We start from the raw sequence: 27,310 nt of genomic DNA, 5'->3' as shown, positions 1-27,310 counted from the left end.
TTTGCTTTTCTTGGTAGCAACAGGCTTCCATAAGAAGCACCCAGCCAATACTCATCTGTTACTGGGCGGCCTGAGTGACACACTAAGCAGTTTGGTTGAGGAAGGGGAGCACTAAACAGCCTGGAAAGAATGTAGTGGATGGAGAAATAAACAAACCTCAAGCTGAACTGAATTAGTGTGTTATCCTGATCCAGCTTTATTAACTTTCTCATTATTAAAAAGCCTGATTTATCTTCATCTGTGTCTTTCTTCTGCCTACAAAGCATTTTTGGCCATTTTAAAGGCATGCTACTTCCTCAGTAAATTGATCTCTTAACAACACTCCCTTACATTTTAATGACCATCAGCAATGGAAAATAACACAAATTTTTCACCACACACTGCCAACAAGGAAGTGGTGTGACAGCTGCCGTGTGCAGGCTTAACAATCCATCACACAGACCTACAGACTTTCATTACTGTACTCCTCAAGACATCTATGTCCTCCGCACATCAGTTTCTAGAGGAAGAAAACATATACCTCTACAGATAAGTGGTCACAATTACCATATTCAGGTCAGCAGTTGTGAGGGGTGGGTGGGGGCAACCCACGGCTGAGATGGGGATTACATAAGAGATAAGGAGGAGCAGAGTGGGATCACATGACTGTATAAACCCCCATGTCTGGACACATCCTGTTTCTGCAGGGGGGAATCTTTCCTCTCTGACACACTTATTGTTGTCTGGTTGTCTGTGCAGTGTATGGTGCCACCTGCTGGTGGTTGAACCATCTTTAGGTGCTGTGTTTGGGTCCTACATAAGAATGACTGGTGCCAGTGTTTTTAACCAAGACTCCTCAGTGGTTAAAAGGAAGCATGTTATAGTCAGAGGATAAAAAAAATCATACCATCCAACAATATAGCTGTACATTTACAGAAAAAAGCTTGTGATATTCTTGAAATTTAAGTGATAAATGTAAGAAAAATATTTCTTAAAATGTAAGAAAAAGTACATTCCCTGAGATTATAATATCACAAATAGTCCGTCCAATCTTTTTAAATCATACAGACCTGACTTCAAACACTTTTTACCCCAGTGTTGTTGCTGTCATGAATGAAAATGAAAATTAGCTTGCTTTCTGTGAGCTGAGAGCATTTTTCAGGGGCTTCAATGATGCTCCAATACTGATGCTCATTTAAAAAAATAAATAAAAAATAAAACACAGCTGGAAATGATGGTAATTTTCAGAGGAACACAATGACAATTAGCTAGACTTTGTTTTTAAACTTTGAGATGACTCCAGATGCTTTTCCTTTCCCATTAATGTTGATCAGACCTCTGGGAACTGAAGTTAGAGTTTCAAGGGGCTTCAGTGACGCTTTAATGGTGATAATAACTGAAAAGTATTATGACTACTGATGGTTCCTAATGTTCAGAGAAAAGCAATCTGAGTTTCTGATTTTATGACAAAGAACATCTGGATATTCTATGAGATTAAAGTGGTCAATAAATGAGAAAAATCTCTACGTTAAAAAAAAAAACAAACCCAAAAAATAGATATTCCCTGAAATTACAAAGTTGTTAATTTGCCAGAAAAAAAATCTCAAATTCTGTCCTGTTGTGGAGTCACAAATGTACAAGTGTAACAACCTGAATATTGTATTAGATTAAAGGTAAATCTGAGCTCATTTAATGTTCTCTGAGTTAGTGAAACCCCAAACTGGACAGAAAAAACAAAGACATTAAAGAGGAAACTCTTTAAGTGTCAGTGGTTAGTGAGTACTTCATCATGAAATGGCCCATGTCCTGGCAACTTCTCCACACTCTTGAGATTATGCTGAAAGATGCAGCAAACCGTCTGGATCCTGTAGAAGCTGGACTGCCTGTGCAACCTGAATGGGCTACAGGTACCATCTCATGCTATCAGTGGCAACAGGGACCCCCAGTGCTACTCCTCAGCCTCCTAGTAGGCATGTATGGCAATTTCAAAATTCTACATCACCTTATTCTCAAATTCTTGCATTTGCAAGATTTCCAGAAAACTTAGTCTGACCTTGAGGTCAAGGTCACACTGCCCGCTTGGCAAGGAGACAACCATAGATCATCAGCTTTTTACATCTGAGGGCTAAAAACAAAAGCTGAGAAGAATCAGTCAGCACAGATAAAGAGAGAATAATGCTGTGTAGCCACCATCTATAAAACCCAGTTGTTGTTGTTGCCTCTCCAGTGCGCCTGATGTCACCTTCGTTTGAACCAAAGCAGCAAGTCAATAAGATGTGGTGTGGTATCAAGACTTTGTTGTCTTTATCTTTATCCTCTATATTTACTGCAATCCCTGCACTCTAGCTTTCTGATAAGATGCCAAAAAATCATCTAAAAAGAAAAATGTGGTTTGTGTTCCCTGTTTTACTGATAGTGGCAGAAGATAAATGTCTTTGTTCTTCACGTTAAATAATAAACCACTTTGGACTGTGTTTGAGGGAGAAGTTACAGCAAGTTTTATTTTAGCAAAGCTCAAAAAAAAAAAAAAAAAAAAAAAAAAAAAAAAAAAATATATATATATATATATATATATATATATATATATATATATATATATATATATATGTGTGTGTGTGTGTGTGTGTGTGTGTGTGTGTGTGTGTGTGTATAGGAAAAAGTACAGCAAATGCAAATGATCCTAAAATAACTAAGCAGAACAGTCAAAATATGAGTAGAGCAAGTTACAATAATTAACTTGCTCAGTCTTGAGACTCTGAGTAGTCTTCCTTTATGAGCTTGTCCCAGTACATGTCCATTACAGCATTTGGCAGCAGCTCTTCATCGTTCACCAAATGGATGATCTTGATCTTCATGTGATGGTTCAAGTTGTCTGTTCCTGCGTAATTAAAAGACAATACAATAAAAGACAATACAATATAACTTAATAATGCTGTGACAGACTGATACCTAGGCTTTATCAGCTGCCTTTGTGCCCTCTTTGTTTGTTTGAGTAGCCTTAAAAGAAATGTCATAGTAGTGTTTTCAAGGATTTTCCAAAGTGGTGAACAGTTTACAAAGTGCTCCTCTGTAAATCCTTTATTTACTGAATACCTTTTGGCAAACAAATAAAGAAGAAATAGTCAGCAGTCTCTCCAATAAGTCTGTCATTCTGCAAGTGAACTCCTTTGTCTTGGACCGCAGCTGCCGATGGCAGTGTTTTTTTGGATTGCAGCATTGCCACATGAACTAGTTCTCCACCTGCTGCAGGGACCTGACTGTAAACATGAGGCAGGAAGTGTTGGATCTGATGTAGGGGCTACACTTGTCAGCAGACATGAACATACCAGTAGTTATCAGCTCTTTAGAAGAACTGCCTGTGCGGTTTTCCTCAAGACACCTTTGTGGTGTGTTTTCATCACCCTCCATGTTCAGTAAGTAAAAAGACAAAGATCTGCCTCTGAATGTCACCTGGGGAAATTATAGAAAATGTTCAGAGTTCACAAATATCTAACCAGTAAAATCCATGTCTAGAAATGAGCAATTGTAGGATATGTGGAACCTGAGTTTTGAACACCGCTCTACAACAAACACTATATAATTTATAGCCTACAAAGGAAAAATAAGTTTACATCCAGCGAAATTTCATGTGTGATAATAACAGTATTTTTTAACCATATATGTGAAGAAAATTTTAATTTTTCTTTCAACAAGTTGAACTTATTTAATCCATCCATTCGCTTCCGCTTATCTTGAAAGATGCAATTCAAATAATATTTTAGTTACTTTACTCCATGTGCTGCACAAATTAACAAGAGCACAGTTGCTCTACTGCTCATACTCCTCTGCTACCTGAATCTAAGTCACATTTTTTATGGTCATTATTTATTTGTAGATGAAAATATTTGTTAAGCAGATGTATAAAATATTGTAGAAAAGACAACTTGTGCTCTATAAATACTTTAAGAACATACAACTCACATTTCAGCAACATATTCGGGTAATTCAAACAACACAAGCCACAAATTACAGTATAAAGATGCACAATGAAAAAGGAAGCAGTTTTCTTTCACTTAACTTATGAATTATTTTCTGTTTCTTTTTCTTCTTCATAAGGACCCGCAGGAGTGGTCTGATAGTAATGAATGAACTCATTCATTTTTCCCTCATGCGGGCTGCTCTATCTGAAAATCACCTCAGGCTGCTTGTGTGAGCTACTACAAGAGATTCATTATTTTTATGATAACGTGAGTGGGTATCGAACCTTGTCCCAGGCATATGCTGAGCTGACTGGGATGTTTTTCCCAAGAATCGACTTGAGCCAGCATTCAGGAGCCAAGTGCACCTTTCCTTTACTCAGAATGGAGCCATCGGCCAGCACATTAGCAAAGTGACAGTGACCCTGAAAAAAGTAAGATTGTTTTAAAATTCACTGTCGATGCAGTTGTAGATTTCAGGGAATACATTCCTTCCTATATCAAGAACACAAGGATTGCCACCCTGGCTGACCATGTTTTTTTCAATCTCAAGTATCCAAAGGAGCTTGCAAAGAAAAGCGTCTGGACTTCTTTAAGTTGCTTGAAGACGTTTCACCTCTCATCCGAGAAGCTTCTTCAGTTCTAAGGTCAAATGGTGGAGAGTCCCAGATATAAACCTAGTGGGAGTGACCCCCCACAGAGGGACAAAAGGACCCCCTGATGATCCTCTAATCGCCTGAGCCAAGGTGGGAAACTGGGCGTGGGTCCCAATCAGCCAGAGTTTCGGGTGTGTTCATTGTGAAACCTGGCCCCACCTTATCATGCGAATTCCTGAGGTCAGATGGCCCAGGATGTGAGTGGGCGTTAAGGCGTCTGGGAAGGGATCTCAAAACTGGATTATAGATGGCAGAGAGTTGGTGTCGTAAACCCCCGCCTCTGTTCAAAGATGGTCGCTCACAGTGGACATAGATGGCTTCTTTCACTCCTCTTTCAAACCATCTGTCCTCTCTGTCCAAAATGTGAACATTGGCATCCTCGAAAGAGTGTCCTTTATCCTTAAGATGCAGATGGACTGCTGAGTCTTGTCCTGTGGAGGTGGCTCTTCTGTGTTGTGCCATGCGCTTGTGAAGTGGCTGTTTGGTCTCTCCAATGTAGAGGTCTGAGCATTCCTCGCTGCACTGTACAGCATACACCACATTGTTAAGTCTGTGTTTTGGCGTTTTGTCTTTCGGGTGAACCAGTTTCTGTCTGAGCGTGTTGCTGGGTCTGAAATACAGTGGGATGTCATGCTTGGAGAAAACTCTCCTGAGTTTCTCTGATACGCCAGCTACATAGGGGATGACAATGTTGTTGCGTCTGTCCTCCCTCGCTGGTGTCTGATCTTCTTTTCTGTGCCTCTTTGCTGACTTTAAGAACGCCCATTTAGGATAGCCGCACGTTTTGAGTGCTTCCTTTACATGTGTGTTTTCCTTCTTTTTCCCTTCAGGCTTAGAGGGAACATGTTCTGCCCGGTGGTGTAGGGTCCTGATTACTCCAAGTTTGTGTTCCAAAGGGTGATGGGAGTCAAAGAGGAGGTACTGGTCCGTGTGTGTGGGCTTCCGGTAAACTTCGATGTTGAGTTTGCCGTTCTCTTCAATGTGCACAGCGCAGTCCAGGAAAGGCAGACAGTTGTCCTTTGTGTCTTCCCTGGTGAACTTGATGTTCTTATCCACAGCATTAATGTGCGCAGTGAAGGATTCCACTTCTTGTGTCTTGATTTTGACCCAGGTGTCGTCCACATATCTGTACCAGTGGCTGGGTACTCTTCCTTTGAAAGAGCCAAGAGCCTTCCTTTCCACTTCCTCCATGTAAAGGTTGGCTACAATAGGTGACACGGGGGAGCCCATGGCACAGCCATGTTTTTGTCTGTAAAAGCCTTCGTTGTACTTGAAATATGTAGTGGTGAGGCAGAGGTCTAACAGTGTGCAGATCTAATCGGGTGTGAAGTTGGTCCTGTCCTCCAAGGAGCTGTCTTCTTGTAGTCGTTTTCTGACAGTCTCCACGGCCTCCGTGGAGGATCATCAGGGGGTCCTTTTGTCCCTCTGTGGGGGGTCACTCCCACTAGGTTTATATCTGGGACTCTCCACCATTTGACCTTAGAACTGAAGAAGCTTCTCGGATGAGAGGTGAAACATCTTCAAGCAACTTAAAGAAGTCCAGACGCTTTTCTTTGCAAGCTCCTTTGACTACGATGACCTGGATGACTGAGAACCTTCACAGACAAATCTCAAGTATCAGTTAACTGAGAGAGAAAAGACATGCGGTAAAGGGCCACAGGTCAGACTTGAATCCAGGCCAGCTGCCATATGGCATGTGGTCACCTGCTTAACGCACTGAGCTAAACCAGCACCCTGAGTTTGGAGACTTAGCCTCACTGACAACTACGTTAACCACGCTTCTTGAACACTGCCTGTTCAACAATGGTTTTTACAGTCCTGATCTGCACAAATCCCGACAATGTGTATTTGTCTGTTATCAAACATTTCGTATCAAACTTAGTTATCAATCAAGTCTTTTAATAAAAAAATTGAAAACTATTTTTTTAATTTCAATAATCTTGTCAATATTTTTTCTTATCTTAACTATACGAGTAACACCGTCACCTGGTGTCTGATGTTTTTTCTTTACATAAATGCAGATATTTCAACCCTATATTAAAGTAGTAACGCCACAAAAAATCTCCAGAAATTAAGAAAATGAAGTTGTTCAGATTTTCCCTCTTTGATATGTCCTCTCCAAGATAGACAAACAAAATCTGCAATCCTGACTATGGATCCTTTATGTCAGCGGTCTCCAACCTTTTTTGCGCCACGGACCGGTTTATGCCCGACCGCTGCTTTATGTTATTTGTTTATGTTTTATAATAGCAAAAAGACTATGATACCAGTATAACAGTTTGTATCTTCACACATGGTGGGAGTAACCAATGAATTGGTAAAAAAAAACTACATATTGATATGTAAATTGTAGAATAGCAGCCAGTCATTACTCATTGTTATTAAAAGGTTCACATGGTCACATGATAAAAAACAGTAAGACTTTCTGCTGACCTTCAACAGCAGCTGTAGGGCACTTCCAGGTGAGATGATTCCCCTCTGGATGAGCACAGAGAGACGTCTGCTGTTGTCCACGGCTCTGTTCTGAATCAAAGCATTTTTTCGTCTGATCATTATACTGAAATGCTCTAAAGCAATTCCTGGTTGTGGAGTGTCTGGACAGCTACTGGCTGACTGGTCGCATCTGGTCGACCTCAACAGGTTAGCAGGTGTAGGTGCTTTACGACTACATTGATTATATCCACGTGTTTCTCTGGGTTTTGAAGAATCCAGTGAAAGTTTGGCTCTCGTGGTAATGTACATTTCCACCAAATACATTTGGTTCTGGAGTATCTCTATCAAGGTTCTCTGGCATGAAGCAAGGGATGAGATCTGACTTTTTAGCAAACAGTGACGAAGGCAGTCAGGCACACTCCTACACCAAGAAAATCAAAGAAGAGTGTTACACTTGAAGTAAAGACTGGAATAGATTCATTAAAAACCATCACAGCAATAAACCGAAGCACAGCGTATTTCTAAATACTTGAAATACCTTTATTTAGTTTCTACTGCTGTTGGACCAGTGACAATGAAATATCATGTAATTCATTTTATTTAACACAAGAAGGCAACAGAGTTAGCTGTTAATCCAGTGGTTCTTAAATTTCATCTATCATGACCCATTTTATCAGTCATGAAAAAAAAAAGAATCTGATTCAAATTTTAATTAAATAAAAGTCAACACAAGAACATCAGCCATTGTTAAGTTCCCCGTAATAAAATATATTGATGTAACTTAGTTTCACTTTAGTTGCGTGGTTTAAACAACCAGAGGTAAAACAGGTCAAACTTCCATCAAAATTGAGGAAAGACTTTAAATATCTCACTTTCACCACCATTCCAGCCAACTCTTATTGTGGTGGAGGCACTACTTACTGAAAACAAATGAATGACATTGCCAAACTCTTTGCTCACTTTAGGAAATATAGTTTCTCTGTTGAAAACAGTACACAATTACTGTTCAGTTAATGTAGATATGTCCTGAAAGTCTGAAAAAGCAAGGTGCTTTCTCACAAAGTTTCGTTTAGGCCAAAGATGAGAGCAGTTCCTGTACTGACCGATATTTTCGGGCAAGATTTTCCTTCTCTGACTGCTGCTTGGCGAGCACCTCAATCAGCACACTCTGGATCTCCGTTAGAGCTGCATGATATCTGTCTGTAAAAAAGCACAAATATGGTCAATAAAACACGCTTAGTATCTTTCTGGTTGTCTTTTAACGCAGCTTTTACCTGCATCATTCAGACTTGTCAGAGGCCAAGTTGACATTTCTGTTTGTTTCCTTCTGACCTCCTCCAAAATCACTGTTATTGCCTCTGAATGACTCGGCTATATAATAAAAAAATAAGAGACAGATTATCGCATCAAAATAGTCACACCTGTGAACCTTTCAATAAAGTGATAATACATGTAATTTGTTAATTAGGCCTATTGAATGGTTGAAAGAACTGTTTTTGTCCATGCCCATTAAATCCAGCTTAGCTGACAGTCTACTGAAAGTGTAACACGCTCTCACATTATGAGTGGTGGCATCTTTCTGTCTCAGCTCAAAATCTCTGGGCCCCCTGGCTCCGCCTTTATCACCTGAATCCCTCCACTGTAGGTTGGATGTTTCACTGCAGTTAGGACTGCTCTGGCAGCGAGGCTCTGAGGACGTGGCACCTGAAACAATCCAACATTCAGATTTCATTTCTCTACTGCTCATCCAGCCACTCAGCACTGTGTCCTATGGTTTAGATTCTATTAGTTAATCTATTAGTTTTCATCTCCAGCTCTAAAAGCAGCTCAGTGGTATTCCCTTCACCATAACAACAACCCAGCCTGCAAGAGAAGAACGTGGGTCTTGTATCTACTATTGCTGCACGGCAGTGACGTAAATACTACATAAGACACTCTGGTGTTGCTCACCTGGTTCTCTGTGCTTTGAAGATGCATTATAGGACTTTGTGTGATTAACAGAAGAAACCTGGAAAGTCCTGAGCAGCTCTTTGATGTGTTCTTCCTTTGCCATATCTAATGCACTGAGGCCACTAGTGTTCCTGTCGCTGGCATTTGCTCCAGACTGAAGGAGAAGCTTCACTACCTGCGCAGCACACATGAATTTCACATCAAACTATTTCTCAAGGGCATTCTATCTAATGCAGCATGACAGATGAATCAAAGTTTGTAAAGTTTGTGAAACTTTGCATCTACCGACATGTGGAAAGTGTTACAAAAAACAATTTTCTGCACCTTAAAAGTTTGTCCATCACCTGATAGTGTCCACTGAAAACAGCATCATGTAGAGGTGTCACTCCATCAAAGCTTCTAACATTAGCATCAGCTCCAGCCTTCAACAGTTGCTCCACCACCGCTTCATCACCCACAGCAGACGCCTCGTGAAGAGCCGTCCATCCTGATAGTTGAAGTCAATATTTAGTGATCACAATGGAGTTTGTGTTTGATGACAGACAGAGGATGACGCTGTCAGAGTACAGATGTGATTGAGCTGTGACACACCTGCGTAGTCCTCCATGTTGACACTGATTCCTGCTTGAATGAGCATTTTGACTTGAATGAGATCTCCTTTCTTGCATGCAGCGTGTAGCAGAGTCTCTCCCGTTCCATTTCTCTTGTGAAGGTTTTTTTGGGAGGGAATTTTCACACGTCGTGAGACTTTTGCTTGAATAAGATAATTAAAAGCAGATTTGTAAACATAAGTTAGCTTAAACATGTGACATAACGTAATGACGGTAATTACCTGCTTGTGATGAAGCTTCTCCGTAGCCTGATGTAGACTGGATACAGTTGGATGTCACAGGTTCAGTTGGTTTAAGATGATTTATTTTCATCTCTCTTTTCTGTTTTGTCTCTTTGTTCCCTGCTTCTGGATCTGAATCAGCTATGAGCACAACCCGAGCTACTTCTTTGTTTTGCCTGGGACTGAGATCCTTCAACAAGCTTAACGAGTCATCGTCTGAAGAAGACAGATCTCCAGTTCTGTAGTTCTCTTGACTGAAGTTCTGGGTCATCTCCAGGTTGTCTCTGGAAGCATGAAACAGACGTGACAGCCACAAGTTAGGACTTTGACACCAAGTTTATGCTTCTGTAATCTGCTCATAATCATCACACAGTATATTCTGTTTGCAGCACAATAAAAAGATCTGACAATCAAAAGTTCGGAAACTAAACAACATGCATGTCACCTGTGTTCCTGATTTCATGAATCATGTTGTTTTCATCAGTGCCTTTTAACATTGTTACGAGATTCAGTCTGGCACGAAACTTATTGTCAGGATTTTTCCAACAGAGACAAACTTTTGCCACCAAACCAGGCCAAATCTTACCAAAGGAACCAAAAACTGAGTGGATGAGGATTTAGTTCTGAAAACAAGATCCTCACAACAACAGAAAACCAGTATGTGTTTAGTGTAAGCAGCTCATGCAACTAACATTGCATCTGTTTGTTTCTCTCTGCAATTAAACTCTATGCTCACATCAACTGTATTTTAATCCAGCTGAATTCACAACAAAGCTATTCTAATTTATTTCCCTACTTCAGACAGCTGTACAAGCCTGAAAGTTACAAAAATGGCACCCATTAACACTAATGTAAACCACTCTTTACTTTCAAGCCAATTTTTATCCTCCTTGTCATCCCGGTCTGACATTCACATAAGTTACAGTCACTTACTATGGCTGTATTCACATGTTAAATGACCCCTGAGAGAGAAAGTTTAAAGCCAAATGTGGCTGAAGCTTCCTGTCGCAGTGGCACTGATGCTTTGCAGTCCAAAGCTCTTTATGCCACTTAATAAGTAACATTACCTCAAACTCCCAGCTTTCTGAGAAACAGGAGCTAAAACCTAAAAGACTTTCAGACATGACATCTTGTAGCAATGTACAGGGTATGCTTTTAACATCAAAGGTTGCAAATCTGTTCAAGAAATATCTGTCCTCACTTTATTTTCTCCATAACCTATATGGTCGGGACAGTTAGTCACTGCACTTACCTAAGTGCAGCAATCCTATGTCTGTTCATTTCATATGAATTATCTGCTCTGATGCTTTCAAGATGCTCAACTTTCATCAGGTGCTGTTGATGGTTTATAGGCCCAGAGCCTTTATCCTTTATTTCTTTCTTTGAATAGTCCAATGCAGCTCCACCACAATTCATGTCTTCCTCATCAGCATCAGGATGAGATGAACCTGCAACAGTAAAATTACTTCACCCCATAAATGATGGACAGCTTACAATATCAAACTTCATATAAGAGCAAATTCTCTATCCTCAGCTAAAAAAACTGTTGTAATAACTGCCACTAGATGGCAGCATGAGGTCAACATGTGTTTGTTTTCAAGACAGATATAATAAATTTTCCATTTTCCATCCATTACTAAGAAATCGTTAAAAAAAAACTTTATTCATTGTGTATTACCACAGCATTTGTGAACGAACTGCACCCTTTCATGCTTCAAAAAACACAAAGTTAGTGGCCAAGAACTAAATAACATTATTTTTTAGTGGTAGACACTTCTTATACTGTAGAAACTTACACTGACTGAGTGCATGCTGTCACCACCACATTTGGCCACTGATGATCAAAACTTCCTGCTGTTGATGGGCTCTGTGGAGAGACTAAAACAATCATCTCAAAATCTTTTACCAGATCTCAACAAAAATATTTTTCCGATATTAGATATTTTAGTGCATGTTCTTTAGTAAGCAAAGTTTTTCCTGGACAGAAAAGTGTATGGCAATCCCAAAGAAATCTTAGTTGGGTCTGAAGGAAAACCAGCTGTGTTGCTTAATAAACGACTGACAGTTTTGCTCATTAGGACATATTTACTGAAGTACGTTAATTATTAAGTGGTCACAAATAACAGGAAATTACACATATTTATGTCAAATAATGTCATGGGCTGATTAAAATTAGAAGGACATGATTCAAAGTAGGATTAATACAAAAGCTACTTCTAGATATAATAGACAATAAAGTACCCTGTCTCCTATTTACCTACAATTAGGGTGATATGACTGTACTTTATTGAATTTATCTAGGCGATAGTGGCTCAAGAGTTGGGAGTTCGCCTTGTAATTGGAAGGTTGCCGGTTCGAGCCCCGGCTTGGACAGTCTCGGTTGTTGTGTCCTTGGGCAAGACACTTCACCTGTTGCCTACTGGTGGTGGTCAGAGGGCCTGGTGGTGCCAGTGTCCGGCAGCCTCGCCTCTGTCAGTGCGCCCCAGGTTGGCTGTGGCTACAATGTAGCTGCCATCACCAGTGTGTGAATGTGTGTGTGAATGGGTGGATGACTGGATGTGTAAAGCGCTTTGTGGTCCTTAGGGACTAGTAAAGAGCCTATATAAATACAGGCATTTACCATAATATCCAAGTCCTTCTATAAGCAATATCATAACTTGACACCCATGTTGAGATACATCAGAGCAGCTAAATGGGTTATCTAAACCAGTTTTTAACTTCAGCGGTCATTCTGCATATCGTTAGCTTGATAGCATAATTGCCTAAGTCATTTTTGGCCAATGACATAGGCAGACGGACAGGATGATGCAGCAGTGGTAGGGGAGTAAAGTTAGGCAAAAATCTCAATTTGACCAAAAAATGACTTAGGCACTTATGCTATGAAGCTAACGATATGATAGAATCATCAATCAAATCTGAGATGTCAATTTAATTCAGTGTTACAGAAAGAAATTATATATATGCTAGCTTCCACAGGTAAATCCAAAGCCATTTTTCCATATAAAGAAACACACAAAGACAAAATATTTGGAGCCAATATTTCTAATAGTCACAACTGTTTTGGCAGGAGCTATTTTACCACCGCTAACTAGTAAAGAAGTTGTTCTAATACAATTAGATAACATGCAACATACACTCCCTTTTTTACGGTAGGCTAATGCTAAAGCTCAGTGAGAAATAACTCAGGCTCCACTCATGATTTTCTATTAATAGATAATATTAATGTTAGTAACAAACGCTTAATTACCTGTAAATAGTGGGAAAAATTATCTTCGTCCTGGTATGGTGTAGCATATCTGGTAGGACAGTGGCGGGAAACTACGCGCCTGCGCAATATGTATGAAATAAAAAATAGATAAATAAAAAAATTCTCGTTATCCACCCAGGAATCCTATTGGGTTTTTTTCAGTGACCTTAATATTAAGTCATATAATATTTCTCATGTATCGTTTCTCCAAAATATGGTCGTATAGAGATAATAAGATAAACCATGTCTTAGATAATTTATACATAGCTAGGATGGTTTGAAACCTAAAATTCGGCGTCCAGGTTTTAGTTCAAAACTTTTATAATGCTCAATTTTCTTCCTATAGCAGCGAGTAGAGTACAGCTGTCTCTACATTCGTTTAGTTTTTTATCATAATAAGTAAATATTAATTAAATAAATATATACCGAATGAAAATGTACCACCCTCAGACTGTTGTCAGGTAGTTTATATTTTTATTTATGTATGTTTTTTGTTTCAGAATATGCAGCAGAACTAAAACTTTTCCGTTTTTTCAACTAACATTTGATCGTTTCCGAGGCGGAACCATTTATTCCCTACCTCTGTTTTCACACGGCCAAGCGCGATTCCCTGACATGGCAACCTGCACGCGTACTGTGTGGAAAGGTCAGTTGTTTTGTTGTGAAATTGGATTCTTTTTAGATGACATTAAAAAAAAATAAAGGGATGTGTTTATAGGCTGCGTTTGTCCTTTCCTGTTTTCTCGCTTTTGTCTCTGGGCTCGATTCAGAGATCTCTTTGTGTAGCCTTTTGGCTTCACTGTTAGCTAACCAATAGCCAACCTGCTGTTTGACTGTTTAACATATTATCAGCTTGTTTGTCGTCACTTAATTTTCTCACGAATCAACAATATTTGATTTTATTTTAATTTTTGATACACTTTAAATCGGCATTGCTCTGATTGACCAGATACTTCTTAAATTAATTAGATTTTCATGTTATGTTTCCTTTCAGCCGTGATGTGCGGTAACAACCAGGTCAGAAGCTGTCATTGCAGTCGTATTTTAAGAGTTAATTTGGGTCGCCATATGCCGGGTTAAAAATCATATAAATTATTAACGAATTTTTGTGATAATTTACTTGAAACCAACGATTTTCTTGATGTAAATTAAAATGTTGGATTTTAAATATGATATCGCCCAACAGTCGTTTCATTGTGTCAGTTATCCTAATTTGATCGTAAGTGGTCTGACCGACCAGTAAAACCAATGCAGTGCAACCAGTGTAATGTAACAGTCATCCAAAATGAATATGTTTTGAAAATACATGAGCCATAGCCAAAACTTACACCACTTCATTAGGAAACTCCCATCGGTTAGTATTGGAAGGTATAATTTCTTTTTACTTTCACATTTACTGTACTGAGAAGAATTTCCAAATAGATAAACACTTAATACTTTGCAGGTAAAACTTGCAAGGAAGCCATTAATATTTCAGGTTTTCAATAAAGTGTTCTTCTCCCGATGAATTGATGCCAGCATTACAAGACATTTACAGTAGGGCTGGCATTAACAAAATCACAACAGCTTTTGCCATTTCGCTAACCCATCCTAAAAAGTTTTAGCATGTCACTGCCAAAATAATTAAAAAACAAAAGAGAGCAGAGCATCAATACAGAAAACTAGCAATAGCATAAAAATATATGTTTAGTTGACCTCTTCTTGTTATTATAAAATAATTTCAATAATGTCCTCCCAAAAGTCTTCCACATTGTATTTATGAAGCTGATATTAATGATAAAACATGTCTTCCATCCTGGCAGCACAACATCAATAAAACATTCAAAGAAACATTTAGATTCACTTAAACAGTTTATGATCGGTACTGCTAAAACTTACACCATCAGTGTGGGTTTCATTCTTTGTGGAAGAGTTTTTACCAGAATGAGACTGTAAACCATGATTTTTTTAAATTGATGAACTCACTGATGCAGATGCACATCAGGGAGAAGTGCTTGTCATGCAAAAGACAGTGGTATACTTAAATTAGGTAGCGTTAAACACCGATGCTCATCATCAGCTTGTCTGCTGGAAATAAAAAGATACTTTGATGCATTTAGTTTATGCAAAGTTCATTAAAAATGTTTTATAAAATCACAGAGCGTTTCTCTTAATTATGGTGTGCAGTTTGATGTTGTGTCCCACAGGAAAAAAACAGCACGTGTCTGTTTGTTTAAACTCCTTATGAAGCTTTTTTCCTCGCCTGTCTTCACAGTTTTAGCAGGATGTCAGAGGCAGCTACTGAGTGCCAGCGGTCCAGCTTACTCAGGTGTCTCACAGACTGCACCAAGGAATCTACCTGTCAGAACTTTTGCAGCTGTCAAGTGAGTTTACAGACCTTTAAAGCTTGTCACCCAGAAATGATTTACTGGCTCTAAAGGTGGGGGTTTTTCTCTGCTTGACTCACCCCATTTTTCCCATTCTGAGCAGTTTTCTGGTTAGTGCGAACAATAAAATTGAGAGAAATTAGATGCTGACCTGGTGACTCAGCTATTTCTCAGGTTAACATCTCCCCTTTTGATTGCCAGGACACTAAAGAAAGACAAAAAAGACAACGCAGAAAAGGAGGTGAAGAAAGAGAAGAGGGTCATCGATGACAAAAACAGACATAAGCCTTTCGGTAAGACGGGATGGGCGCCTGTGGATGACGTATATGTTATGAGGTACTACCCACGGACTCTGCATGACCCAGCGGAGGCAATTGACATGCTGAAGAAATTCCAGGCGTTAGACTTCACTCCCCACAATCAGCCGGTTTACATAGATCTGAAGCTGGACATGAAGCTGGAGAAGAAGGTAATAATGACAAAAACACTGAAACTCATGTTGACTGAATGGCACAAAGACAAGGACGGCTAACTGTGGTACTAGGGGAGGTTTTTTTAATTGTGTTCTCTGCCAGGTGGAAGTGATTAGAGAAGCGTTTTTCATTAATATGTTGGACAAGAAGGCAGCAGACATTATAACTACTATAAACACAAAAATACACACAGCAGCTGCATCATGTGCTATAAATTCTCCAGAACAGAATTGGTTCAGTTTCAAAGAAATTTCAGTGCAAGCATATTGACGAAGAGGGCTGTTTCTCTGTTCAATCCTTGGGTCCTCTGTGGATGTTACTTTGACATTTACCATGTATGTTAACATTGCTGGAGCCCAGTCTTCTGAGCACAGCAAGGTGATTCACATCATGGCTTCAAACTGCTCCCTGCTTTTCTGACTTTGTTGCTATTCACACGTTGGTTCCATCAAACCCTTTTAGTGTCCCAGAAACCACGGGCTGCTTTTCCTTTTATCATCAAGCTGGAACCTCAGAATAGAAAAGAACATCCTGATGAGGGTTGATCATCTGCCAGTGTGTGTGTTTGTGCGTGTTTGTGTGTGTGCCGAAGACAAATTTTAGCAGTCACACTTGGCAGACTTATTTGGATTTATTTGGTGCTTTCCCATTCTGGCTGTCACTGTCACGCCTCGCTTCCACCAATCTGAGGGTTATTCATGACATCAATCTTTGCAGCACGAGCAGTTTCAGTTAATCTGCTGAAAACAGCGCGGCACCGAGGAATAAAAGCCTCACGAGTGCTTCTTTTCGTTCTTTCTTACACATCGCAGGGCTGCAGAGCTGCTGCTGTGCTGTCCAGAGGGTCCACGGGAGACAAACTCTGTCTTACTCTTAGCTGTCTGTCACTGCAGAACTAATGTTCCCATGCATTATGAATTATGAACTCTCTAGAGAAATGAAAAATTAAAGTGGTGGCTGAATAACTTTAATGCTTGATTATGTAGGCCTGCTCTGTGATTGACATCCTCGCTTTTCCTTATTTGTTTCCAGATTCTTTTGCTCTTTTCCTGCAGCATACCCGGTGTTGTTACTCATAATAAATTACTCTGTTTTTCCTCCTTGCAGAAAAAAGTCGACCCCTTCGTCAGCACTGTGCACTTACCGCACGCCTTCAAGGCAGAGATGAACAGAGTTTTAGTTTTTACAGAGGTAAAAACTTTTATTTTAGCCTCACTGAATCTTCATTTCGTAGCCATTTGTGTGTCTGTTGTTGATGAATTGTTTTAATTTTGTCGGTGCATGATTCAGATGTGCAGCAGCAGCAGCACCTTTTATTTTTCTCCCTGTTTGTCTGTAATGAATGTGCTTCGGTCGTGGCTGCTTTTTATCGTAGAACCCGACGAGCAGGGTTTGATTAATATTCCTGTCAAGCTGTGCAGGCCGTGGGTTGTAACTTAGATGAGCGTGTTAACGGTCATAATGAATGACATCGTTGGGGTCTGCCAGACGTTGACGCACCCAAATCAGATTTAAATGGGCGCGGGTGTCTTTGGTTGTGTCTCTGCAGGATGCTAATCAAGCCACAGTTGCTCGGGAGAACGGAGCGGTGTTTGCTGGAGGAGTGGAGCTCATACAGCCGGTGAGTTGGTTAAACTGAGCTAAACGGCACATCCCGTGAGGTCAGATCGAGTTTACCGGGAAAACTGAAAAAAAGTATTACTTTTCTGTTTCTCTCCAAATTTCTGTGCTGTTTACTTGTTTGTGAGGCAAACTGTTAAATTATTAAAAAACTTTAAAACTGACTTTTTAAAGAATTGACAGCACATATCTTTTGCAGGCAGGCAGTCCACAGGTCAGACCTCACAGCTAGGGGTGGGTTTTTATAATCGATTCATCGATTAAAATCGATTCTGGCTTGGATAACGTAAAATCGATTCATTAAAATCCTGAATCGATTTTTTAATATAAATTTATTTTGTCCGAAATGCCAGAATCTCTGGTGACATCTCACAAAATTTCAAGAACCACCAAACAGTAAATGAGAGCAGGTACAGGGATTCTGCACATAGACTTAAACACACAGCGCGACCCGCGGATCAGAATCAGTTAGATGTCGCCTTTCTCACAGTCGGGGCTGAAAGCCGACAGCTCGCTGATCCGGGTCCGCGCTTTGTGTTCACGCCCTTTATGCGCTGATTCTAAAGCTGTTAGTTTGATCTCTCTCCAAACAATATTGACCGAACCAGCAGCAAAAGAAGATCCAAACGCTTCACATAAACATCGTCATGAATTCACTCTTTTACTGTTTTGCTTCCATTGCGATGCGCAGCTCTCTCTCTCTCTCTCCCTCTCTCCCTCCCCCTCTCTCCCTCCCACCCTCTCTCTCTCTCTCTCGAACAGTTTCGCTTTCTTCATTATTCGCTTGCTTGTTATGCACAAGTCTACTGTTGTTTACAGCGCTGTCGGCCGCTGTTTTTTTCCCTTTTACATTCTTCCGAAAAGAAAACCTCATTTCTGCTGTTCAATACTGAACAAATTTAAACTTTTTAATATTATTCAAAATGCAAAATGCTTAGCCGTGTGTCTAATAAAACCGCTGTAACGTCAGAGGTAATGTTCATTAATTAATGGTTTTCTTTCGTTTTTGATGTACTGCAGAATATTTTTATAAAATCCCAGGCCAGGAAAATCACCTTCATGTTTTTCTGTGTTTTATCTTCAGCTACTTTGACACAAAGGCATCTGCTGTGATGCTCACACCTTGGATAAAGTCTTGCGAGTGTCAGCTTCCTTTTTATAGATACAAAAATATGTAAATGTTCTGATCTGAATTATACTTCTGACTGTCAAAATTTCCCAGATTTAAATCGAATCGAATTAAATCGAATCGTGGATCGAATCGATTTGGGACCTTGTGAATCGGAATTGAATCGATTCTAGAAATCAGTGACGATACCCAGCCCTACTCACAGCCTGAAAATCTCAGTCTCCACAGGTCCAGTTTATGCACAGAGCTTATGATAACAGTAATGAGACAACAGGAGACCACCAGTATAGCAGCAGATTTGGGTAGATGAGGACCAAAACCTGCAGGAGTCTTAATGTTTAAACTAATTTTTGGTCATGTGGTTTTATTCTTTTTTAAGATCTTGGATGATGAGGTTTCAGCAGACTTCTATGTGGCGGTTCCCGACATCCTGCCGAAGCTCGTACCACTGAAAAACAAACTAAGGAAGAAGTTTCCAAAGAGCAAGAGAGGTGAGCTGCAGGTTAAGAGTTGTTTTTACCTTCAGCCGTGTTGAAGGTTAAGGTGAACCTGTCCAATTTCAGCACCTTTTTTATTTATTTATTTTAATTGGTTGTCTGCTATAGTTCAAAATAATTCTTATTTATCATATACTGCTGCTTAATGCTGCATCTCAGTCCAACCTCTGATTGAAACAAGCTGTTTGAGCTCCTCACCGTTTAACTGTCCTGCTGATTGGCTGTTTCCTGGCTCGAGGTGACCAAATTAGGAATATCTGAAAGATCATCAGGAAAAATTGAATGTCTGAAGAGTTACTGGAATTTTAATGCCTACTTTTATTCAACAAAGTGAAGGCTGATGATATCAGTCTTTGATGATGATGACAGGAAATTCTATTATTTCTAATTCGTGCTTCAAAATTCTGTTGTGGCTTCAGTGACATTTTATTTTTAGTTCAAATGTTTCACATTCAGCAGTCGATAGTTTTAATCCAGTGTCACTCACAACCAGTGAAGACGACAGCCATAACTGGATGTCTAAAGTGTGAATGCGTTACGAGATAATGAGTGCTGATCACTTATTCTCTCTCCCGTTTTCTCCCTTTACTCTCAGGCTCAGTCGGCATCAACGTTCCCAAGATGTTGGAGCTATTTAAAACTGGTCACGAGTACATGGTGGAGAGCGACTGCTATGTTAGGTCCCAGATAGCTACGGTACGTCATAACAAACCGGTACATGCAATGTGCATTGATGGGAGGAGCTGTGTGAATGTGTGCAAAACCAACAGAGGAAGTTTTCAGCGATGAGGCAGTTTTAAGTTTTGCAAGTTTTAGAGCTCAAAGCAAAGGGGAAAAAAAGTCCTGATTAAAAAAGCATAAATTCCCACAAGGATGGAGACATAAAATCGATGCGCCCTGAGGAAGGTTGAGGGAAATGTTGGAGTGTGTTTAGGGAGGAAATGCTTTATGTGTGTGTGTGTGTGTGTGTGTGTGTGTGTGTGTGTGTGTGTGTGTGTGTGTGTGTGTGTGTTTGCTTCTACTGGGTACATTTTTAAATAAAACAGTAGTATCAGCTGGTTACAGGCTTGGTGTTTTCCTGTTCTATATATTTTTATCACATCTGCATGAATTTAAAATGCAGAGAACACATATTCGCTCGTTTATAAGCACTCAGCATATATGTAGTGCCGACGTAGGACAGTTTTTCCAATTTCATTGTACTACTGTACTATGTATGACTGTGCAATGACAATAAAGAGTTATCTTATCTTATCTTATCTTATATCAGGACATTTTCACACATAAACGCAGGACAGTCGGGTCGGTACAGTTTAACTTTGTTGCAACACAGCAGGAAATGATCTGCTTTGCATTCACACCGTCAGCCTCTGAGGCTGAAAAGTGAAGCTGGTTCAGAACTACAAGAAAAGAAGTTTCTTCAGTGGTCACAATCGCTAACTTCAAAAGTGAGTCAGAAAGTCTAAATGAAATGATCTGACACGTGATTGGCAGCTTGCTAACCAAGCTTGTCCACCTTCTCTTCTAAATGAGGGAAAAAATCCAACATGGCGGTGACCAAAAAGTAACATTGAGGCTTCAAAATGCAAACTCAGGTGATGTCACAGTTGCCACGTCCATCTTTTATATGCAGGCTATGTGCTTTGCAGTTCTCTGTGGGGTCAAGGTTGGAGATCTCCCTGGATAGCTTTAGCAGGAGGCTGCAGTGTGACATCACTGGTTAGGGTTCTGGCAGACATTTAAACTCTTGCATGCACTTCTGTCGGGTGAGTCCATGAAGTGCTCAGGGGTGCACTACATGTGTGAAATTAACTTGAAATGCTGGCGTTATTTGTTTAAATGCAGCACATTGATTTTTCGCCAGTATGAACATACAGAGGATTTCAGAAATGGTAAATATAATCGGACGTTTCAGACATTTTGTTTTCTCTCCTCTGCTTAGCTCGACATGCCCAGTGAGCACATCTTCGCCAACCTGCAGACAATCCTGGTTGATGTTTGTTCACACCGACCAGCCAGCTTGGGTATGTATGTTCACCAAAACCAACAGCAAAAACCCTCCGACAGTTCCCCAAGCCCTACCTCTGCTTTTATAGCTCGCAGGGAAAAAATAGCAGACTTTTCATTTATTTTTGTCTGCTTGAATGCTCGATAGAAAGCTTCTAGAGTTTTGAACCCAGAGCCTTCTTCCTGTGAGTGTCAATCACTCCCTCAAGAGAGTTCCACTTATTTTCATACCATAACACTGCAGCGTAAAAAGTGTATGACGTGACGTTGAGGTGTAATGGTAAACCTAAACAAAAACTATGACCCCTGAGTTAAAAATTATGGCCGTTTGTCCAGGTTCTCTTCTTATAAATCAAGAAGGGAAGCAGAGGAGTCAGCAGCTTTTCCATCAAGCTGTAGTTCGTTCAGTAATTTCTCTGCATTTTCCTCCACTTTGTTCGATTTACAGGATGCAGTGTAATCATCAGCTAATGGATTCTCATTAGAGAGAAAGGCCTAAACGATCTAAAAACTAATTTTGAGCTTGCTAAATACCACGTTATTAACATTTTCCCCGCTGAAGTAAACTGCAGAGCTTTCACAAAGGACTCTTTGTGCCATCTAAACTGGAGCCGTGCATATAGAGAGAACTCCGATCTCTCTCGTGTAGACCGTAGTACCACTAAACCTTTGTCTCTTCAGCAGAATAAAGAATAATGGTTTTCTTATCGTTTATTGTTTTTCCTCATACTTCTCATAAAATTATAGAATGGAGTTAATTTCTTGAAAGTTTGCTTTGGTCCTGCATGTCAGTTTTCAATCATACCTGCAATCGTTTCATTTTACAAAAAAATAAAATCGCTTCATGTTTTAACGTATGGGGGAAAAACGAGCAGAATGAGCCCCGTGAATGCAACATATTAAAAAGGAACGGCCTCCAGAGGTTTACAGCCAGACTAGCAGCTCTGCAGGGTTGTGTTGCTCGTTACGATGGAAATCAAACTGACTTTCATCCCTCAGGCTGATGGGGTAATGTCGTCACCCCACATGGACGCCTGAGTTTGTGAATGTGATAACATAAGAACAACGACGTTGGAGCTTCGTTGATCCCGTACGTGCATCTGCTTTTAGCAGGACGAGTCCAAATCTCAGCGACTTTGACCCAAAGGTCAGAGGTCAAATTCTGTGAAAATGTTGTGAAGTCACCTAGAATTTTCAAATTGAAACTGTAGGTGCTTCTACTAAAGATCTCGGATGAGTTCGAATCTCAGTGACCTCAAGGTCAAAGGTCAGGGGTCAAGTTCTCTGAGAAGCTTGTCATAAATTGATAATAACATGGCATAGAATTTTGAAATTGACACCATATGTGCATCTAGTAGGAGGCTGACACCAGCGGTTGCCTGTTTGTTTGTTTGTTTGCTTGTTTGTTTGTTTTTGACCCTTCAAAACCTCAAAAAGAAGAGAAACAGGACTTTTTCTGGCAGAGGTCATCACGCCGTTTCCTGGCAGCAGCCGTGTGATTGCACGCGCAGCAGATGCTTCTGTTTATAGTGCTCGCAGTAAACCTGAGTGTGTGCAGTTTCAGCCTGACGACGATCCCTGTGGGAGTCTTCACCGCTCACCCTTGAAGCGTTAATGCTCTGCTGAACCCACTCGGCTACGCGCGGCATCCTCAACGCAACGTCGGTTGAGTGAAATGTCTCACTCGGTGCATCGTTACGGCTCTGCTTCATTTGGCGATGAAGGCGTCGAGCCGGGCCACCTGGGCTCTGCTGAACTCTCGTCAGCAGAGACGCGTCTTTGAGCTTGTGCCAGCAAACGTTACAAATCCCTGACAAGGATCACACAAGGACCCCGCGGCAGAATTTAATTACCTCGGCAACCAGTAGTGAAGCATCAGAAAATGCGAATATCAGGAATACTTACTGTTAGATTGGCTTCTTTATTTCCATTACTGTTTTTAAGAGTCATTTAGACAGAGGCTAATGGCAGCAGCGTGGGCAAAAACAAGAGTAAACTTCAGAGATAAGTGCTTAAAAACAGAGAGAGAAGTGCGGAAATACAGCGTGTGGGTATGAAGAAGAGCCCAGCTCCCCCCAAGGGGCTGATGGGAGTTATTCACGACCAAAGACATAATATGCTAATAAAAAATAATATAAATGCAGAGGACGGGAGACGACGGGGAACGCAGTGCTGAAATAACTATTCATAAGTATGTTAAAAGTAAATACGTGAGAGAAATAAGACTGCAGAGAGTTTGTAAGCCAAAGACAGAGAAAAGAGGACGAGATGGAAAGAAGCTGTTTAACATAACTTAATGCAAGATGATGCTCCATTAACAGGTTTAGGATTGTAGTGTCTCAGTAATACGAGTCAGTCCAGGTTACCTCGGACATGGTGGAGATTCTGCCTGGAGAAATAGAACTTTTCATTTGTAAATGTAAATGTTTTAAATGTGAATTATTTATTAAAAAGTTTGAATTTATTCTGTAAATCTGACAAACAGGAGTCTGTAACCAGTATTATCGGTAGCTGCGTTGTGATGGTGGGGATATTTTTGGATTTATGAAAAAAAATACATTGATACAAATACATTGCTGAAGCTCAGATATCATCAGTGCTTTGAGGCCAAATTTGAGCCTAGATATTCTAAGGTAACTATGTGGTATTATGTCAAACTGGAAACATTTGGGATTCACAGCAGCTCAGCCACAAAATGTAAACTGCATAAAGTTACAAAGCAGAGTCACGGAGTGCGTAAGAAGTCGTGAACACTCTGCTGACTCAATAATCACAACCTCCTCTGTCATTAATGTCAACACAGCAACTCTTTGCTGGGAGCTTCATTGCCATCTAAGCTCCTTTAGACTGCCTACATCTGCTATATACATGCAAGCCACTTTGCAACCCACCTCCACCCCGTATCTTCCTTTTTTATGATGTGTTTGACTTAATTAATTTCAAATGTTGTCATTAACACTTGCAGCAGAAGGGGAGGGGGATCATTTGTCAGTCGATAGTGATCATTAGCCCTGCAATTAAGCAGATATCAGTTTTCAGTCTGTGTTTGGCTTCTCCTCCACTTAAAAAGAGCCGTTCTTTATGATGACAGCGTCTTTCTTCCTTTCTTTTCCTCTTTCCGTATCAGGACCTTTCATTGAGCGAGCGATCATCGCCAGTCACACCAGTGAAGCTGTTTGGTTCAAGAGCGAAGATGTTCTCCCGAAATCACCAGAAAAGGAGGAGTGAGGTGCAGATTGTGTATATGTGCGTTGTAGTCAATAAAGTTTTTGTTCTGTCGCTCGTGTGTTTTGGTATCTGTTCTTTCGAAGAAGGAAATCCCAGGAGAGCAAAATGGGACAAAAGGTAAAAGGTGACCAAGACAGGAAAGTGACGTTTATTAATGATAACACAACATGGCAAATTAAAACCCATAAATCAGCTGTACTCTTATTGTTTTACAGAATGACAGGAGGTCCAGAAACAGTCTGAGGGGGTTTTGTCTGAATTATTTATTTATTTTATCTTTTTATTCTTTCTATTTATAGTTGTTTGACCACATGGTCAGTGAAAGCTGTCCTAATTATCATTTTTTCAGCTAACAAAAGCTTTGAAATCCGTTTAAACGTATAAACAGCTCTATATGCTCCAATCTCCACATGTCCTCAAATACAATAAACTATAAAGCATTTGATGATTTTAACTAATTGATTTTGGTTTTGTCGTAAAGTCATTAGGCTTCAGTCATGAGTCAATTCATGCTGTCGACATGATGTTTAAAGGTTTGAGCCAATCCCCACTCAAACAAATGGCCTGTATTTGTATAGCGTTTTTCTAGTCCCTAAGGACCCCAAAGCGCTTTACACAACCAGTCATCCACCCATTCACATACTGGTGATGGCAGCTACATTGTAGCCACAGCCGCCCTGGGGCGCACTGACAGAGGCGAGGCTGCCGGACACTGGCGCCACCTCTGACCACCACCAGTAGGCAACAGGTGAAGTGTCTTGCCCAAGGACACAACGACCGAGACTGTCCAAGCCGGGGCTCGAACCGGCAACCTTCCGATTACAAGGTGAACTCCCAACTCTTGAGCCACGATCAGATCAAATACATATATAATACATACAAATGGCTTCATTTTTCTTATGTTACCTGAGAATGACAAATAAACACATTTAAGAAGTTGGTATCCAAAAAGAATCAGGTTCTGGGTCACTCGGGGAAATAATTAAGCTGTTATGCAAAGTGAGGGGCCCCATGTCCACAACCACAAATTTTCATCCCGGGTCATCCTGGTATAAACTGGTATAAAATCACGTGTAATACTACCAGCTGAACAGCAGGGGGCAGTGTTTACATAGCTTGCACTCCAGACTCCTGTAGGGTTAAACGGAAGTCTTCCACCAACCTGTTGAAGCTCATTCCAGGAGATAAAGCCACACTGACACTGAGGGAGAAATTAGATTTTCTTACATGAGGCCACTAATATATAAAAAGTAGTGAAGTAAAAAATGTTCACAGATTTTAATAGTAGACATGTACTTGCACATCATGTATAATCTTGCATTAGATTATGTTGTGGATGCTTGAGATATATTCACAGGTAAAACTGAAGCCTTTTTTTTGCCTTAACTCCCAAAACATTGCAAATTGGGGTCAATTTTCCATAAATTGTCATCCATCAGTTTAAGCTCTTCCAGCTGTAGTTTCTCTGTACTGAATATTATCTTTATTAGTTCAAGTTTGTGAATGAATAAATAACCCTGAAGTTAAACCTGTGAGTTGAAGGTTGAAGTGAAAACAGTGTTTTAGTAACTCAATTTAGAAGCTAAGATTTGCACTCTCAACCCTCCCAGCACATTATTTCTGTGGTTCAAAACATCTTTAGATGTTAGCAAGTCTTTGGGAAAGTATCCCACGTCTTTTATGTCCCAAACCACAGCAAGAGTAGAGTCATCCTTTCAAGCTGTGTGTTGAATTAGCGCAGCCTATTAGACATTAATCCTGTGATGCTGTGCAGGTTGACGTTCAGAGTGAGATTGAGATTAGTTTGAATTTTTATTGGTCCCTGTGGGGGAATCAGGCTGCTGCTGCTGCTGCAACTAATTTAATAGGATTTGGTGGTGGAGAGCAAAAGAAACAGACTATAGAAAGAAGCAATGAAAAACTGGAAACAGTAAAAGTCATGAAACCGCCTTTAACGAGCTTCTTGTTGACATGCAGTAATGCTGCTGTGGTGCCAGCTTGACTCTCACAGGTGTGTCTGTCTGTCTGTAAACTGTGGTTTTTCATACTGATCTGGCTGTTGTTGTAAAGATGTTTACTTCCTTTGTTTCTCTCGCCGAGATGAAAGAGTTCTTCTTGGGGACAGAGAGGCTGGGAAGTGATTTCACATCAACAAACTAAACTAAAATGTCTCAAAGACTGAAGAAAACTGCAACTGCTCTTGCTCTTTCTATTCTGCAGAAATACCAGCAGCATTAGCTTGTTAACTCCTCCAGTGAGCCGTTGGAGGATTTGTGGCTTATTTCCGGTTAACTATTTTTTGGTGCGAGATCATACTGAGCTTCAGAACAGCTTCAGTCCATCTTGTCTCTGGAAATTTAATGGAGAGAAGATGTTCTTTTATCTAGTGGTGGATAGTTTAGTCTAACAGTCCAGTCCAAAATCTCCCGTATGTTCAATTTGCTTTATTTAAAATATGCTGCCAGTTTGCAACAACATTTGTCTCAAGGCACTTTATTTCGCATTTTAAAGACTCCACTTTATTAGAGAGAAAATTCTAGTTAAAGTGACCTCCAGACACGGGGAAGTGCAGCCGCTGGGGAGGGTGTAAACAGTTGTACATGAGTGGAAAGAGAAGACAGGACCATGAACAAAGAAGATAAAACAAACTGCAGTAGAGAAGACAGGAGTTAATTAGAAGCACGGTGTAATGTAAATGAATGGGTGCATGGAAAGAAATGAATTTCTCCAGGAGCTTGAGCCTAAATCTGCATAACTACAGAGTGGTTTAGGTTTAGTCTCTGTGTCCAGCTTCAGCTATAAATATAAGATTTATCAAAAGGGGGAGTTGGAAGACTGAATGTAGACCTGGGGGACTGACATCCTTTGAACTTCTAGAAGGTTCATGATGAGACTGTATCAGCTGAAGTGTGAAGAAAGGTGTTTAGGTTACTCATA

General features: G+C 40.2%; 2 protein-coding genes across 2 annotated transcripts; one reads left to right on the top strand and one right to left on the bottom strand.

The window, feature by feature from the left end:
• Positions 1-2,632: 2,632 nt before the first annotated feature.
• On the bottom strand, positions 2,633-13,110 carry LOC146658040 (uncharacterized). Its single transcript, XM_085427097.1, has 14 exons — positions 13,054-13,110; positions 11,603-11,684; positions 11,059-11,254; positions 9,807-10,090; positions 9,566-9,727; positions 9,319-9,461; positions 8,975-9,149; positions 8,583-8,728; positions 8,299-8,395; positions 8,128-8,224; positions 7,025-7,445; positions 4,223-4,360; positions 3,306-3,429; positions 2,633-2,857 (listed from the first exon to the last, which is right to left on the bottom strand). The coding sequence occupies exons 3-14, from the start codon at positions 11,220-11,222 to the stop codon at positions 2,721-2,723; spliced, it is 2,088 nt and encodes a 695-aa protein (XP_085283223.1). The 5' UTR covers positions 11,223-11,254; positions 11,603-11,684; positions 13,054-13,110; the 3' UTR covers positions 2,633-2,720.
• Positions 13,111-13,643: 533 nt separating this feature from the next.
• Positions 13,644-24,432, top strand: mrpl1 (mitochondrial ribosomal protein L1). Its single transcript, XM_085426434.1, has 9 exons — positions 13,644-13,699; positions 15,308-15,416; positions 15,621-15,888; positions 17,000-17,083; positions 17,442-17,513; positions 19,021-19,132; positions 19,734-19,834; positions 21,081-21,162; positions 24,273-24,432. The coding sequence occupies exons 1-9, from the start codon at positions 13,669-13,671 to the stop codon at positions 24,371-24,373; spliced, it is 960 nt and encodes a 319-aa protein (XP_085282560.1). The 5' UTR covers positions 13,644-13,668; the 3' UTR covers positions 24,374-24,432.
• Positions 24,433-27,310: the final 2,878 nt, after the last annotated feature.

The sequence above is a fragment of the Rhamphochromis longiceps genome, linkage group LG12 (genome assembly GCF_057381845.1).
Source record: "Rhamphochromis longiceps isolate RC_006_pf linkage group LG12, R_longiceps_female_GT1.1, whole genome shotgun sequence".
Lineage (NCBI taxonomy): Eukaryota > Metazoa > Chordata > Actinopteri > Cichliformes > Cichlidae > Rhamphochromis > Rhamphochromis longiceps.
This window is presented reverse-complemented; position numbering and strand designations above follow the sequence as displayed.

What these genes read in the sequence shown, in the direction of transcription:
- mrpl1 (XM_085426434.1), top strand. Translation starts at nt 13,669, where the DNA reads ATGGCAACCTGCACGCGTACTGTGTGGAAAG. An exon ending in ACATGAAGCTGGAGAAGAAG is followed by an intron (nt 15,889 to 16,999) that starts GTAATAATGACA and finishes TCCTCCTTGCAG; the next exon opens with AAAAAAGTCGACCCCTTCGT. An exon ending in ACACCGACCAGCCAGCTTGG is followed by an intron (nt 21,163 to 24,272) that starts GTATGTATGTTC and finishes TTTCCGTATCAG; the next exon opens with GACCTTTCATTGAGCGAGCG.
- LOC146658040 (XM_085427097.1), bottom strand. Translation starts at nt 11,222, where the DNA reads ATGAATTGTGGTGGAGCTGCATTGGACTATTCAAAGAAAGAAATAAAG. An exon ending in TTTTCAGTGGACACTATCAG is followed by an intron (nt 9,150 to 9,318) that starts GTGATGGACAAA and finishes TGTGCTGCGCAG; the next exon opens with GTAGTGAAGCTTCTCCTTCA. An exon ending in AAGATGCCACCACTCATAAT is followed by an intron (nt 8,396 to 8,582) that starts GTGAGAGCGTGT and finishes TTTATTATATAG; the next exon opens with CCGAGTCATTCAGAGGCAAT.